The sequence below is a fragment of the Podarcis vaucheri genome, assembly GCF_965113315.1.
Source record: "Podarcis vaucheri genome assembly, chromosome: 16".
Lineage (NCBI taxonomy): Eukaryota > Metazoa > Chordata > Lepidosauria > Squamata > Lacertidae > Podarcis > Podarcis vaucheri.
Genome location: NC_138754.1, coordinates 5060269 through 5076314, shown reverse-complemented (window position 1 = coordinate 5076314; position 16046 = coordinate 5060269). Strand labels below are relative to the sequence as shown.

Here is a 16046-nt window from a genome sequence, read left to right as displayed (position 1 = left end):
ACGTCCCGCCTGCCAGACATCTGGAAATTAGCCCTCCCCATAAAAACCGACACCAGAACCAGAGGCACACAGAACGCCGTCACCAATCAACCACACCAGACCCAAACCCAGACCCTCTCCACAGACATATTACAGACTCCATCCAGTAGCCAAACTATAGTGGCACCTCCGGATGCTGCACCCCCCTGCAATCCCTACACAGATCTGGCTGGCACAAGGCACAAAACCATAGCTCGCCCCTATACACGAAGCCAAGCCAGAGCACAACTAAATGCAGCACAGCCATCTTCTCAGAAAAACTCTTCACAAGCTCAAGAGGTCAAGACACGAAAGCTTTAGCAACTAATCTACACTTAATGACCCACCCAGTGATATTCTGAATATCACTCATGAAATCACCCAAGATATCCCTCAAGTAATTAAGGAACAAAAGAAGAAAAGGCACACTAATCTAGGAACTTCCTCTTTGCCCAGAACGTTGGAGGCTATACACCACACCCCTCAACAGTATTTATAGGAACTCAAACACCAGACTCTGCTCTGTTCCAGTAACAAGAAGCCGAAAGCACCAGCCTGAAGATGACGAGTGAGACCTCGTCGAAACGTCGCACAGACACCCCGACTCTTACACGGGAAGACACCCGAAGACACCAAAACCTGCATTCCTGTACCCGTGAAAATCTACGAAAGCATATATATATATATATATATATATAAAACCTTAGAATTCCTATAACACCACCTGAGGAATCCTTGCAACGCTAAGCCTCTCTTGCTGCAACCCTGGACACACACAAATAAAATTCCTGACAGGGGGGACGATTCCATACCCGTCCTGCAACATGTGAAAATGACGTTTACCGTATTTTTCGCTCTATAAGACGCACCAGACCACAAGACGCACCTAGTTTTTGGAAGAGGAAAACAAGGAAAAAAATATTCTGAATCTCAGAAGCCGGAACAGCAAGAGGGATCGCTGCGCAGTGAAAGCAGCAATCCCTCTTGCTGTTCTGGCTTCTGTGATAGCTGCGCAGCCTGCATTCGCTCCATAAGACGCACACACATTTTCCCTTACTTTTTAGGAGGGAAAAAGTGAGTCTTATAGATCGAAAAATACAGTATTTGTTTGCTTCTACTTCCAGCATTGCACTTTGCAGCCTGGGCAATCAAGATACAGACAACATGTAAATATATTCAGTTATACGGTGGTCTAACTTCTGCCCACCCCCTAGGATATTATATAAACCCTCCTAATAATCCTGTGGATTTCCTTCTGCATGGAGCAACATGTTGTCCTCCTTTAAGTTTTTTCTCGGATGTGGTTCCTGATGCCATTTAGGAGTCTGAAGGGTAGAATCGAATCCAAAGGAAGTTTAGTGGAAGTAGCAGCAACATCAGTGTATCCAGGACCCATGTATATCTGAAGTGGCACTGAGGAATCTCTGCATCTACAGGGGAAATTTTACAAAGATAAGAAACATCAGATCAGTTCTCTTAGGACTTCCTTCCCTGGACAGAGAAGTCTTAACAGTTTCTCTAGCTCCTTGTTTATACCACCAGCCTCGGAGACAGTGACGGATACTCAAACATTTTTCTGCAGCCCTGGCACCGGTGGTGTTTGACGCAGCTGTGGCACGATGCCGTTCTCTATATTTATTTATATTGTACTAATAGGGGCTACACCCTTGTCCGCCCTGCTTGCCAGTCCCCCACCATTCCCCCCATATTAACTCCCTACAGCATCCCCGTCTCACCCCATTCTGCCACTAAGCTCGTAGCTCAGCTGACTAGAGCACGGTGCTGATAAAACCAAGGTTGCGGGTTTGATCCCCGTATGAGACAGCAGAATATTCCTGCATTGCAGAGGGTTGGGATAGATGACCCACAGGGTCCCTTCTGACTCTACAAGTCTATGAAATCACATTTCCCCCTTCAGATGTCTCCTTCTCCCACCTGAACTAGGTGGACCAAGGGTCTGATTCATAACAAGGCAAGATCCTCTGCTCCTGTGTCTTATGGTAGCAAGGTCAGCGGCTTGCAGAATTACTCACATGCATTGAACACAGAGCTCTTCACACTGGTGCTGGAAGAGTTGAATCTGACTTCACACGTAACATTTCCACCACGGCTGTGCAATTCCACGGGGAAGCGAAGGAGACTGACAAAGGTTAAGGACCCACTGTTGGTTTTGGCTAAAAGGGTCTGGGCTTCAGGCGGGTGATATCCCAGGACGTCCCAGGACACCTGGACTAAGTTGGACACGCCATGGACCACACAGACAAGTTGGTTCTTGAACTGGGAATTTGGGTCTTGGTTAGAGGGCTGCAAAAGCATCACCCGGGTGCTCGGAGTATAACTGTCTGGTGAGGAAAACAAAGCAAGGGGCACGGTAAGATCATTCTCCGAGGAAGAGATGCGTTTCAGATTTCTGCCCTGGAACTGCGCTTTTGAAAATTACAAAGATCAACGGAAAGGTCTAGTTCAGAATCAATGGCAATGATCTGCCTCCATGGTCAGTAATGTTTCTGGATGTCATGGACTGGTTGGAGGCAGAAGAATGGGGGGGCCAGCTGGGGAACCCCCAAGGGGGGAAAAAGCTCAGGGACTGGTGGTGGAACAGCGATGGGTGGCCAGAGGGAGAAGTCTGGGAAGAGGAGCTGATTTACATACAGGCTGCCTCTGATCTTGGGGGTAGTACAGTGGTACCTCGGGTTACATACGCTTCAGTTTACATACGCTTCAGGTTACAAGAAATAGTGCTTCAGGTTAAGAACTTTGCTTCAGGATGAGAACAGAAATCGGGCTCCTGCGGCACGGCAGCAGAAGGAGGCCCCATTAGCTAAAGTGGTGCTTCAGGTTAAGAACAGTTTCAGGTTAAGTACGGACCTCCGGAATGAATTAAGTACTTAACCTGAGGTACCACTGTATACAGTCATACCTTGGAAGCTGAATGGAATCCATTCCAGAATTCTGTTCGACTTCCAAAATGTTCAAAAACCAAGGCGCGGCTTCCAATTGGCTGCAGGAAGCTCCTGCAGCTAATCAGAAGATGTGGAAGCCCTGTCGGACGTTCAGGTTCCAAAGAACGTTTGAAAACTGGAACACTCACTTCCGGGTTTGCGGCATAATAAAATGCAATTGCACCTTTCTCGTTCTTCCTGACTCCATCTCTTGGTCGGAAATTGGGCTCTGCCTATCCAGGGAACGAACAAAGGGCTTAGTTTTTGCCCCAGTGGCTTTAAAATTAACAAACTGAAATCTGCCATTGACATGAGTAGTGCCACTGCAAAGCTCCGTCAGCCCTGATTTCTTACCTCCAACAATCAGTGAAGATGTTGCAGTGCTGAAATGCAAGCCACTAGAAGTTCCTTGGGCACAGAAATATTGGCCAGAATCAGAGCTCTGCACATGAAGGATCTCCAGTATGGCATTTCGACGGTTAGGATTAGCTTTGCAAGCAAATCTGTCTCCGGGTTTTCTAACATTGCAGCTCTTGATTAAAATCGGCATTCCGTGTTCTCTTCTTTTGTACCAGCTGAATGATAATGCCTGATCTTCAATATCTTCTACAGAAGTGCATGAGATCTGTGCCGTTTCCCCAATATCCACAAACAGGAACCGCTGGGTTGGATGCAGGATCCGTAAGTGTGCTGGAAACACTGTGGAGGAGAAAGACCACAAGGACCGTTTACGGTTGCCATTTCTCGCTCTGGCTTTTCTTGCAAGAAGACGTTGAAGGAGACATCACGCTGTTTGAGGATCCCTACACTGTCCTGCAACCGAAGCCCTGGAAACAAGATACATGCTAAAGGAGAAGGTGGAAAATATTTTAACTACCGTATTTTTCGCTCTATAGGACGCACTTTTCCCCCTCCAAAAATGAAGGGGGAATGTGTGTGCGTCCTATGGAGCGAATGCAGGCTTTCGCTGAAGCCTGGAGAGTGAGAGGGGTCAGTGCGCACCGACCCCTCTTTCTCTCCAGGCTTCAGGAAGCTATCCGCAAGCCTTCGGAGCGCGGTGGGAGTTCCCGCCGGGCTCCCAAGACTTGCGGATAGCAGCCTGTTCTGGGGGCTGTGGTCGGGGGAAGCTCGGGCTTCCCCCGCCCCAGCCCCGCGCCTGGGGGGGGGAATTATTTATTTTCCTTTATTTCCCCCCCCAAAAAAACCCTAGGTGTGCCCTATGGGCCGGTGCGCCCTATAGAGCGAAAAATACGGTAATCTGTAGAAAGTTTCAAAGCACATAAATATTCAACCCACCAAGTTTCTCAGGTGCTCAGACTGCTTCCAGAATCTCCTTGATTTGTGGGTGGGATTCAGTCCCATCCTGGTAAAATCTAGGTTACAATTAGAGCAGATTTTGCCTTAATGCACAACAACACCGCCCCCGCGCCCCCAAAGACCCATAAAACTTATTACAGTAAGGAAAGTGATGAGAAGCGTAGGGAAACTATTGCTTGGAGTGATGTTGCAGACAAATCGGAACTGAAACGCAAGAAGTAGCCAACGTAGTCTAACCTCCCTTTTGTGCAAACAAATCGGGATGAATGCTCAACAAACAGGGTTTGTCTGGAAGCATCCCAAGAGTTAAGAGTCAGATAAAAGCATCAGAAGAAATTTTACCTGCGGAGAATAAAAAGAAGTACGCGGTCAGCGGCATTGCAGCAGCCGGAAGCCCAAAGCCCACATCGAATGTGCAGCAGCTTTAGTGGGGAAAAAATCTAATGTGGCGCTGGCTTCTTGCAAAGAAACCACTTCCATGTGGGCGTTGAAATATCTTGATGGGCAGCACAGAGAAAAATCAGTGGTGGGGGCTGTCTCACTAATTCACCTTTGAATACTTTGCTGGTCAACAGATCACTGGCCTTATTCCAGAACAGTTTTAGGTTTTCCAAATCTCTTGCTTCTCTGCTCCTTTCCAGATATTTGTGTGTGCTATGTGTGTGTTCTGCTTCAGGTTTATTCAGCAGTCAAGTCAAATCACCCTGCTGGTTTCAGAATTTGGGTGCCTAGTCTGGAGGCAAGATTGCCTGTCAGCTGTTTGGGGACACCAGTTTGTTAGCGACTGATTGCCATATTTTCACAATGAGTTGGCAAGGGATCCGGTTTCCCACCTATTGATTCCTGGGCAAATGCACATCCTGCGTGGCATTCGCTGTGTCTCTGAGTCCCACAACTTGCAAAGTTCCTGGTGGAGTATAGGGTCAGGTTCAAGGTGCTGGTCTTGACCTTTAAAGCCCTTTGTGGCTTAGAGCCCTCGTATTTTGGGGACCACCTCTCCTGGTCTGCCCCACAGAGGACCTTAAGGTCCATGAATAACCATAGTTTAGAGGTCCTGGACCCTAAGGAAGTCAGATTATCCTCCACCAGGGCCAGGGCCTTCTCAGTGATGGCCCCGACCTGGTGGAATGCTCTGTCCCATGAGGCCAGGGCCCTTCAGGATTTAACCTCCTTCTGCAGGGCCTGTAAGACAGAGCTATTTTGCCTGGCCTTTAATTTGAATTCAGCCTGATCTTTCATTTCCCTTCTCTTCTCTCCCCCTCCCCTTTTATGAAGATCACCCTCTCTGAGACCCCACAGCTAATTCTCCCCTGGCCTCCTCGCTGGCCCAAGTAGGACCAATTGAGCCAGCTAACCATGGGTATTATCTAATTGATTTTTGATTTTGATTTTTGTTGTTATTCATGTTTTTATATTGTATTTTATGCTGCTTTTATAATTACCGTATTTTTCGCCCTATAGGACGCACTTTTCCCCCTCCAAAAATGAAGGGGAAATGTGTGTGCGTCCTATGGGGCGAATGCAGGCTTTCGCTGAAGCCTGGAGAGTGAGAGGGGTCGGTGCGCACCAACCCCTCTCGCTCTCCAGGCTTTAGGAAGCTCTGCGCAACCCTCCCTGCACTCCCGGCCTTCGCGCAACCCTCTGGAGCCTGGTGCGAAGTCACGCCGGGCTCCCAAAGGTTGCGCAGAGCTGCCTGCATTCCGAAGCCTGGGGCGCGCAGAAGAGTGTGCCAAGGCTTTGTGCACCTCTCCGCAAGCCTGGGGAGACCAGCGCGACTCCATAGGCTTGCGGATAGCAGGCTGTTCTGGGGGCTGGGGTCGGGGGAAGCTCGGGCTTCCCCCGCGCCAGCCTCGTGCCGGGGAGGGAATAAATCTTTTTTTCTTTCTCCCCCCCCCAAAAAAAACTAGGTGCGTCCTATGGGGCGAAAAATACAGTAAGTGTTTTAAATTTGTTGTTAGCCACCTTGAGCCCGGTTTTTGAACTGGGAAGGGTGGGGTCTAAATAAAAATTTATTATTACCGGTATTTTTAAAGGAAAGCAGCTGGTGGGAGTTGCTCGTGCCTTTATAAGCAACCTCTGCTTGTGTGTGTGTCAGCAGGAAATGAAAAAGTCACCAGAAGTACCAGGAACCAGGAACCCACCCCGATAATGACCAGATCTGCTTCACAGTTCAGAAGCCGAAGGAGCCTCTGAGATGCTCTTGCATTTTGCAGCGATGATTCTGCTCCTTCTGCATAGTATGTACAATTTTTTGCTTTTTAAATAGGATCTCTTTAAAAGTTTCTTCTCACACCCGTTGCTTATGTTCAGGAAAACCTCAAGAAACAGCTGGCGTTTTATCTGATTTACATAAAAACAAGTAGAATTAGTTTTTAAAACAGTACACACAATAAAGTTGGGTTTAAAAACAAGACAGAATAACCCCTAAGGCAGGGAGAGGCTTTCACCCAGGCAGGAAAACTTGTAAAAACAAAAATGTCTCCAATAGTTTTCAGAAAAATCATTTAAATATTCATAGTTTGTTATATCTAATACGGCTTCAGTAAATGTATATTTTTTGAACATGTTATATCTTTCTATCATCTATCTATCGATCGATCTGTCTATCATGATATGTTATTGATTAACAAAAAAGTGCAAAGATAACAACAAAAGAGAAAACAAAGAATAAAAAATGTAAACCACAAAGCCTGGGTGGAGAAAAGTACAATGCAAAGATTCCCTTTGCAAATAATAAAGATATATAAAAATGAAAGTATTATCCACCTCTGCATTCTTTCATTGTTAAGAATAAATGTACTGCAAAGGCTTACATGAGCCAGACATTTACATATACAGTACCAAGTGACCATGTGCCTCAGTATTTATGTAAGAATTAAAGTAATGCCCAACAGATAGATAGATGATAGATAGATAGATCATTGGAACTCTGCTGTTTAGATATTTTCACTTTATGAAAAGTTTTTCAAGAAGGACAGTTTGCAAAACCCTTGAATACCTGCACTCCAAATCATTATAGCTTAATTTTTTATAGCTTATTAAAATCAGAATATTTGTGTTCTTACATTCCCATTTTTAAAGCAAAAAAGAAAAGTGTGCCACAAATATTCCACCTTACCTAGGGCTTTAAGTAAAGCTTTGCTTGGATGCCTCAAGTAATGGTTAAAGAATAGGCATGCCTGCCGTTAAAATGCATGAAATTGACAGTCGCCAAAGACCCACGGTCCAAAACTTGTGATGTGAATTAATAATATCAATGCCGGTTGTATAACACATGCGTATTTGTGAACAATTTTGCAAGCAATTTCCCATAACATAACGTAGCTTTGTTTTCACATTGTTTTCACTAATAGCTGCACACTTTTGGGTTGGAGAACTACCCTGAAATATTCAGAGTAACGTGAATTTTGTAGGAATGCTGTGTTTCAATCTGCTTATGTTTTCAGGAAGCACAAATTAGGTTGGTTCCCATTAAAATGAAAGCTGAACAAACTTCTCTCCCATCCGAAACCTTCAGCAGTCTTGATGCGCTTCAATTAAACGATGAGTGCCATTTCTTTTAACTTGGCAAAAAGAAACACATCTTTAATTCTATATAGTACAATCTACTGATTCAGTTTCAGTAGTCAGTAAAGCATATTTATCTCTGCGCACATTGAATAAATATTTGAAGTTTCGTATTTGGAACCTGGTTTAGGAACTTGATTGACATGTCTCCTTCCCTAAGGAGCAAAAAGGAGGTTGGTTTTATTTTTGCAGCTCTCAGTATATAAAGTTTCTTAAGCACATTTGTTTGGCAGAGCAATTGCTCCCCACAAGAAATCTGCTTAGAATTACAATAGTTGCTAATTATTGAACGTAAAAATTTTACGTTTTAACACTGCATCTCATTTTACGGGGTAAAACATAAATTTTGCAAACTATGTTTTGGTGTGTGGGGAATTCAAATCTGCCATTATTTTTGTGACCGGACAACATTTAGCTTGGTAAGGCCATGTTTGATGAAGAAGCATATAAACTGCTTTCGGAAAACCAGATAATATTAATTTTTCCTTCTGAAAATGTCAAGTAATGCTGAATTAGCAGCAGCAGCAGGAAATAATTAATAATAATAAATATAACTGCAAGTGCATGGCAATTATTTTACTTACCAAGCAAAACTAAATTATATTAATTTAACCTAAATATCTTTTGAATTCTCAAGTTATGTTACAACTTTTCAGCACCCCTCATTTTTCGAAGTTGAAAGTTGAAAAATTCAACATGTCATTTTGTGTGTGTGTGCATATTTTTCTTAAGATTTAGTAATCCTTCTGTATCTTACCCCCCCCATCAAGTGACAACCCAGACAGGGGCAGGTAAAGGGAGAAGCAGCAAACAGGTCTGTCATATGCACCCTATTTTAAAAGAAATGTTTTATAGTCATGGGGTGGTCATCTTGGTTTTCAGTTTAGTGGGACCAAACAAATAGGACCAACCACACATCCCTTTGCTTCCCTGCTGCAGCTGCTGGATCACAGGGGATCACCGAATTCCCTCAGACGCTGGCAAGGGTCTCATCATCTCCTGGCGCCACTTTCAACATCAGCTGCAACATTCCAGAAGGAACTTTTGTGTCGGTAGTGAGCTGGTACAAAGAGGAACATGAAGGGGGACTGCATAAGATTGCAGAGATGTATACCACTCAAAAACCAGGAGCAAAAGACCGAAGCCAAGTGAATCTGACCCTACACAACATCCAGGGAAGAGATTCTGGGGTGTATTACTGTGCTGGAGCTATTGCTCAGGAATTCACCTTCCTGTGTGGGGTGAGGCTGATCGTCTTAGGTGAGTGGCTCAGCAGATTTCAAATACTCTTGTTGTTTATTTAATATACACCCAGTCCACTTCCAAATCTGCCATAGGCCCCTAAAGGTAAAGGGACCCTTGACCATTAGGTCCAGTCATGACTGACTCTGGGGTTGCGGCGCTCATCTTGCTTTATTGGCCGAGGGAGCTGGCGTACAGCTTCTGGGTCATGCGGCCAGCATGACTAAGCCGCTTTTAGCGAACCAGAGCAGCGCACGGAAATGCCGTTTACCTTCCCGCCTGAGCGGTACCTATTTATCTACTTGCACTTTGACGTACTTTCGAACTGCTAGGTTGGCAGGAGCACGGACCGAGCAACGGGAGCTCACCCCGTCGCAGGGATTTGAACCGCCAACCTTCTGATCAGCAAGTCCTAGGCCACCCGCGTCCCTGCCATAGGCCGCTAGCAAGTTTCAAACAACAGCACACAAATAACTGCCCAATATCTCCTCAAGTGAAGACCCACAAAATAATTGAGTTTCTCTGCAATCTCCCCAACACCTTTTAGTGAACCCTTTCACAGCTTTGTTATCTGCCGCACCTGCCTGCCTGCCTGGTTTCCTGCCGCAGATATATTTAAAGACATTTTTATTTGTTTGTCCTAATCTGTTAAGCATTCTGCTCCCCAAACCTTCTGTTAATTTTGCTTTGTGGGTCTCTCTCCACCCTGCTCCAATCCATGTCTGGACAAAGCTTCCACTTCTTTAAACAAACCCTCTTGCCTTTTTCGTTTTTAGCTTTTGTTAATACAAATACAGTCGTACCTTGGAAGTCGAACGGAATCCATTCTGGAAGTCCGTTCGTCTTCCAAAACGTTTGGAAACCAAAGTGCAGCTTCTGATTGGCTGCAGGAAGCTCCTGCAGCTAATTGGAAGCCACGGAAGACCCGTCAGACATTCGGGTTCCGAAGAACGTTTGAAAACCGGGTTTGCGGCATTCTGGAGCCAAAATGTTCAAGAACGTAGCTGTTTGAAAACCAAGGTACGAGTGTACTACTAGTAGATATTGGGAGGGCAAGGCTTAAGCAACTATGGCTTAGATTTAATTTAGGGTCTGTAGCATTTGCTTTATTTATTTATTATTGCATTTACACCCCAACCTGTGAGGGAGGCTAGGCTGAGACCGGCCCCAAGCAAGCTTCCTGAGTGGAGATTTGAACCCAGGTCTCTTCCAGTCCCTAGTCCAGCTCTCTAACTCCTGCAACGGTCGTTGGGATGGCTGTCTATTGGGTCTAGTTTGTTGAGGAGCCATGTCACCCCCATGAAACCTACGAGAGGGATTAATTAAAGATCTGAGGAGCCATTCTCATGCGATTCTCCTTCTCTCCTAGGTCCTTCTGGGTCAAGACTTTCCCTCCTTGCTCCTTCCGCTGCAGAAGACACTGAGCTCTCCCACCACGTTCCCCTCCTCTGCCTCCTGATTGATGCAAACCCTGATGAGGATACTTTCTCCTGGGATATTGGTGGGGAAACCTCTCAGGACCGGAAGGATGGTGACGTGATCGATGGGGAAGGAGCCTTCAACATTTGGAGTCTGAAACTGATTCCTCCAGAGAGATGGAGCCAAGGGATGGGTTATTCCTGTTCAGACCAGGAGAAAAGAAACATCAGTGCAGTGGTCCCTTCGAACACAGTGTCGGCAGGTAGAGTGATATGAATCTGTGGGGTCAGACTGTATGATGATGATGATGATGATAGTTGTTGTTTGTTATTTATGCCCTGTCCATCTGGCTGGGTTTCCCCAGCCACTCTGGGCAGCTCCCAACTGAACATTAAAAACACAATATAGCATTAAATATTAAAAACTTCCCTAAACAGGGCTGCCTTCAGATGTCCTTTAAAAGTAAGATAGTTGCTTATTTCCTTGACATCTGAAGGGAGGGCGTTCCACAGGGCAGGAGCCACTACCAAGAAGGCCCTCTGCCTGGTTCCCTGCAACCTCACTTCTCACAGTGAGGGAACCGCCAGAAGGCCCTCAGAGCTGGACCTCAGTGTCTGGGCTGAAGGATGGGGGTGGAGACACTCCTTCAGGTATACAGGACCGAGGTAGTATGATGCCCTGAGTCCCTTCCAGTTCTTGGGTTCCTGCACTTTGGAGCATAGAAGTGATGAGAGCAAGTTTGTCAAACCAGTCCCTTCGTCTGGGAAGTGGTTGTGGCTCACACCGCAATTAGTGTAACCAAATATTTTGCTCTGTGCCATACAATGAGTGAATGTACCTTCCCATCCCCTCACCTGCCTGCTAGGTAGGTGAACCATTGCAAGAAATGTTGGTATCTGAAGAAGTGTGCATGCACACGAAAGCTCACACCAATAACAAACTTAGTTGGTCTCTAAGGTGCTACTGGAAGGAATTTTGTTTGTTTGTTTCCACTGCAAGAAAGAGAGTGGTTTGTAAAGCTGAGCAGGAATCAGGCTGGAAGCTGGAGATACAGGGACCTGCCTGCTCTGCGCTGGATCCAAAGTGGTGAATAACGGAGCAGCAATATATTTTGGGGTGTTAATGTTGCCATGCTCAGTTTGAATATATATATGTGCAAATGTTCCTACTGGAAGACCGGACAAATGCTAGAACATTAGCAGTGGCAAAGTTTTTATCGGTGGTTGCAAGAACAAATGATTCCTATATTCTGAACAAAATGCTTGTTTAACCTGGAGGTAGGCTGTCTGAATTGTGTATTGCTTTGTAATGATTTGTTGGGTCTCTGGACCGTAATAAAGATTGTATTGTACATATGTGCAAATATAACCAGATATCCTGACGACACCACAGTCTCCGCTGACCTTCATTCCAAGGAAACCGAACTCTGGTTAAGTGCCCTTTCACCTCTCAGAGATTGGGGTGGCATGCAACAGTATGATATAATGGGTAATTCAATCTATCTGACGTACAGGGCACAAAAATACTATTCAAACAGAAATAAATATTATTGCAAGAATAGGAAACTGCAAGCGCTGCAGTAGCTGGAAGCACATCATCATCTGTGGATGCAGGTGTGTTACGATGTAATATCGCTCTTCCAGACCATTTTTCAGGGCATGTTGTGCTACACAAGCACACCCTTTTATGGTTAGAATTTGAAGATAGCGTAGAGCTTCTAGCAGTGCTGCCAGGGCAGGAATCTGAGGCACAAGTCTATGTCCCTCAGCGGTCTGTGAGGGGGTCCCCAAATACAGGACAGATGGCTTACCCCCCCCGCCGCATTTTAAAGGAAATTAAGTACAGTGGTACCTCAGATTACAGACGCTTCAGGTTACAGACTCCGCTAACCCAGAAATAGTACCTCGGGTTAAGAACTTTGCTTCAGGATGAGAACAGAAATTATGGGGTGGCGGTGCAGCGGCAGCGGGAGACCCCATAAGTTAAAGTGGTACCTCAGGTTAAGAACAATTTCAGGTTAAGAACGGAACCTCCAGAACGAATCAAGTTCTTAACCCGAGGTACCACTGTAATCCACAATCCCCGCAAGACCCCAGCACCACCCTCCATCTCAAGCTGCCAAGAGACACTAATCCATGTTGTTGTTGTTTAGTCGTTCAGTCGTGTCCGACTCTTCGTGACCCCCTGGACCAGGGCACGCCAGGCACTCCTGTCTTCCACTGCCTCCCGCAGTTTGGTCAGAGTCATGTTTGTAGCTTCGAGAACACTAATCCATATCTTTATTTTATTTATGTTACTTACAAATCACCCTTCCTCCAGAATAGCGGGGTGGGGGTGGGTTGTACAACAATATACTAAAAACAAAATACTTAAAATCGAAAGCGTATTCAGACTAATCTTTAAAAAAAGGAAACCACTGATTCACATCGCTACCGATGGCTAAACATCTCATAATCTCAAACTGTGCAAGTTTGGATGTGTTTAAAATGTCGTTCACGCTGACATCTGAAGACCAGCAAGGTGCGAGAAAGGCAGAATTCTATGGGGGAGACTGTTCCAGAGTCAGGGCCACAAAGAGAGCCCTTTTAGGGGTTCCCTCGCCGCAAATTGTGGCAGGGACTATAAGTGGACTCGGGGTTGCCATTATGGAACTCAGTAGGGAAGAGAAAGGTGGAGGCAATGCTGGGATTAATTGGCTATGATTGTCACTGGCTCTGCCGCCACCTGCTGGTGGCCTCCCTGCCTTCCGCCCTACCAGTCTCAGTGAGAACATGGGTCCATGGGTTACTCGGCTTAACACTGCTGTTTCTCTGTGTTCTTCTTTTAGCAGGAACCTGCTTCCTTACGTTGTATTATAGAGTCCCCTGCTTAGCCATCCTCCTGTGGATCCCGCCGCTGGTCCTCTGCTTCAGAAAGCGTTGGAGCAGAGGTGATTATGTGTTTGCAAGCGGGAGTAAGAATTGCTGGAGGAAATGTGGAGTGATGGGAACGTACAGTCATATGTGGTGGGATTGTCCGTTAGTTAATGAATTCCGGAAACAGATTGGTATAGAAATATCGGGAATTGTGGGTAGGAAGGTGGAAATATCTAAATTAATGGTTCTTATTAGCCTGAGTGGCACCGAGTTAGAAACAAAAGAGGAATGTAAATGGGTAAAATTGATAGTAACTGCAGCCAGACAGGTTATAGCGAGTAACTGGAAAAATGCAAAAAGAGCTAGGGGTAAACCAATGGAGGAAAAAACCAAAAAATATTATAATTTTAGAATATCTAACTATGAAAATACACAAAATGAAAGGGTATAAGGTCAGTGAGAAGAAGGAGGGTTGGTCTGAGAAGATATTGGATTATTTGGGCAGGTTTGAACAATTTGGGGCAATTAAAATGTTAAAAGTTAAATAAACCTTGTGGAGGGAGGAGTGTTAATGTATATAGAATTGAACATATGGTTGATTTGAATATGTTATTATTGATTATGTATACCCAATGTATCAGCCGCCTGGTGGGGTTTCACTGTTTGTGTTTTGGTTGTTGGTAAAAAAAAAATTACTGTAATTTAAAAAAGAAAAAGAAAAAGCGGGACTGCATTGAACCCAGCCAATCGAAGCCTTTTATGCCTCCTTGGGAACCCAGAACCACCAGCAAACAAGGATCAAAGAGGGAGACCCTATAGGAAACTGCTGGTGGGGAGAAGGGCAGGTGAACCCCATAGAATTCAATGGGTTCTTTTCTCTTCACTGGCTGACGTGGGAAAGGAGGGGGGGGGAATCAACTAAGGTTGCAATACTTTGGTCCCAAATGTGCAGCATTAGCAAAGAGGGTTCCAGATCTGACCCCCCCCTTCCTACTATTGCAGGAACTTCCAACTCTCTGTCCTGGTCAGAGATTTGATGTCAGTCAGGCTAAAACGGAGTTTGGGGTTTTTTTTGCGGGGGGTTGCAAACAAAGAAACAACTTGGATCTGAAGTACAGGGGTACCTTGCTTCCCGAATGGCTTACCATATTCTTCGCTCTATAAGACACACTTTTCCCCTCCTAAAAAGTAAGGGGAAATGTGTGTGCGTCTTATGGAGCGAATGCAGGCTGTGCAGCTATCCCAGAAGCCAGAACAGCAAGAGGGAGCACTGCGCTCCCTCTCACTGTTCTAGCTTCTGGCTTAGCCGCGCTCTGTCCCTTCCCCCACCTCCTGCAAAAGCCCGCAAGAGCTGCGCGGAGCGTGTGTGAGGCTCTTGGGGGCTTTTCCCTGAGGAGGGAGCGCGGCTCTTGGGGGCTTTTGCGGGAGGCGGGGGAAGGGACAGAGCATGGCTAAGCCAGAAACTAGAACAAGTGTGTGCAAGCGCCGCACACACGCTCCACGTGGCTCGTGAAAGGGAGCGCTGAGCAGAGCCTGGGATGCATACAGGCTCTGTTCAGCGCTCCATTTAAAGAATTTTTTTCTTGCATTCCCCCCTCTAAAAACTAGGCGCGTCTTCAAAAAAAATCTAATATCTTTAATACGGTCAGTGACCAGGAAGCAATTTATAAAATATGACATTAAGCGTAGTATTGTGCTACAAGTAGCAGTAAAAATATGGCCAATTCTCAGAATTGGTGCTTATATTTATGACCAGGTTTCGAGTTTTAAGTTTTTAAAATTCAATTCAGGAGTCGCTACTGTTTATTAGCGTTCTTTCGATGTTTACAGTTTGAACTCCTTTGTAGACATCATTGCTCGTCTTATTCTTGTTGCAATGTAACAGTACGCGTCTTGTGGTCAGGTGCGTCTTATAGAACGAAAAATACGGTAGTTGTCGAACAAATCGGATCCCGAACGCAACAAACCCGGAAGTGAGTGTTCCGGTTTGCGAACATTTTTTGGAACGTCCGGCGCAGCTTCCGGTTGAGTGCAGGAAGCTCCTGCAGCCAATTGGAAGCCGCGCCTTGGTTTTCGAACAGTTTCGGGAGTCAAACGGACTCCCAGAATGGATTAGGTTTGACAATCAAGGTACCGCTGTATGTCCAAAGCGGTCCAGGTCCCCCAACATGGGATCTCAAGAACCACTCTAAACCTCTCCATGCGATTTCTCATCCTTCGATCCTAACAAAGCATCTCTCTGGAGTCTGGCTTTTGACCTTTCTGTTTTCTGTTCCAAGCTGAATAGGTCACAGCAGCTAAGAAGAAACATGGAGTCTGCAGCAGGAAGGTGGAGAAGTAGGAAAGGAGACTTCTGTATTTAACACCCTTTGCTAGCCTATTCTCTATTATTTCTTTCTAGATTAGTTTGCTTCTTATTGTATAACATGTTGGAAAACCTTTAATAAAATTGTAAAAAATATAAAATGTGTTTTATTAGGATCATTACTATTATGGTGGTTTTTACTATTTTATTTTGTTATTTTTCTCTTTTTCCTTCTTCCTTTCCTTTTTTATGCATTGTTCTCTATTATTTCTTTCTTGATCAGTTTGTTTTTAATTGTATAATACGTTGGAAAACCTTTAATAAAATTGATTGTAAAAACAAGAAATCATTCTGAATGATGGACACCCAGGGGAATTTTTG

At 45.2% G+C, this 16046-nt stretch overlaps 2 protein-coding genes and 1 long non-coding RNA gene across 4 annotated transcripts in view; 1 reads left to right on the top strand and 2 right to left on the bottom strand.

The window, feature by feature from the left end:
• Positions 1-8785, bottom strand: part of LOC309520740 — a 22664-nt gene extending 13879 nt beyond the window's left edge. The window contains exons 1-2 of the long non-coding RNA XR_014214361.1: positions 8674-8785; positions 6419-6617 (exon numbers count right to left, since the gene is read on the bottom strand). This is a non-coding gene — a long non-coding RNA (uncharacterized lncRNA). The remainder of the gene's footprint in view (positions 1-6418; positions 6618-8673) is intronic.
• Positions 1126-16046, bottom strand: part of LOC309520579 (uncharacterized protein) — a 123448-nt gene continuing 108527 nt past the window's right edge. The window contains exons 2-5 of the mRNA XM_082202544.1: positions 4620-5481; positions 3315-3659; positions 2052-2360; positions 1126-1448 (exon numbers count right to left, since the gene is read on the bottom strand). Of these exons, the coding sequence (XP_082058670.1) occupies positions 1336-1448; positions 2052-2360; positions 3315-3659; positions 4620-4656 (804 nt within the window). The 5' untranslated portion in view covers positions 4657-5481 and the 3' untranslated portion in view covers positions 1126-1335. The remainder of the gene's footprint in view (positions 1449-2051; positions 2361-3314; positions 3660-4619; positions 5482-16046) is intronic.
• LOC309520583 (immunoglobulin lambda-1 light chain-like) lies at positions 6380-16046 on the top strand. 2 transcript variants are annotated; one of them, XM_082202550.1, is made up of 5 exons: positions 6380-6514; positions 8784-9104; positions 10456-10767; positions 13336-13434; positions 15640-16046. In XM_082202550.1, the coding sequence occupies exons 1-5, from the start codon at positions 6472-6474 to the stop codon at positions 15645-15647; spliced, it is 783 nt and encodes a 260-aa protein (XP_082058676.1). In that variant the 5' UTR covers positions 6380-6471; the 3' UTR covers positions 15648-16046. The 2 variants fall into 2 exon arrangements, with proteins under 2 accessions (XP_082058676.1, XP_082058675.1); XM_082202549.1 differs by having other exon boundaries at positions 13333-13434.

Excerpts from the sequence above, each read along its gene's own strand:
- LOC309520583 (XM_082202549.1), top strand. The coding sequence starts at position 6,472 with ATGCTCTTGCATTTTGCAGCGATGATTCTGCTCCTTCTGCATA. Across the intron at positions 6,515-8,783 it reads GATTCTGCTCCTTCTGCATA|CTGCTGGATCACAGGGGATC; the intron begins GTATGTACAATT and ends TCCCTGCTGCAG. Across the intron at positions 10,768-13,332 it reads TTCGAACACAGTGTCGGCAG|CAGGAACCTGCTTCCTTACG; the intron begins GTAGAGTGATAT and ends TTCTTCTTTTAG.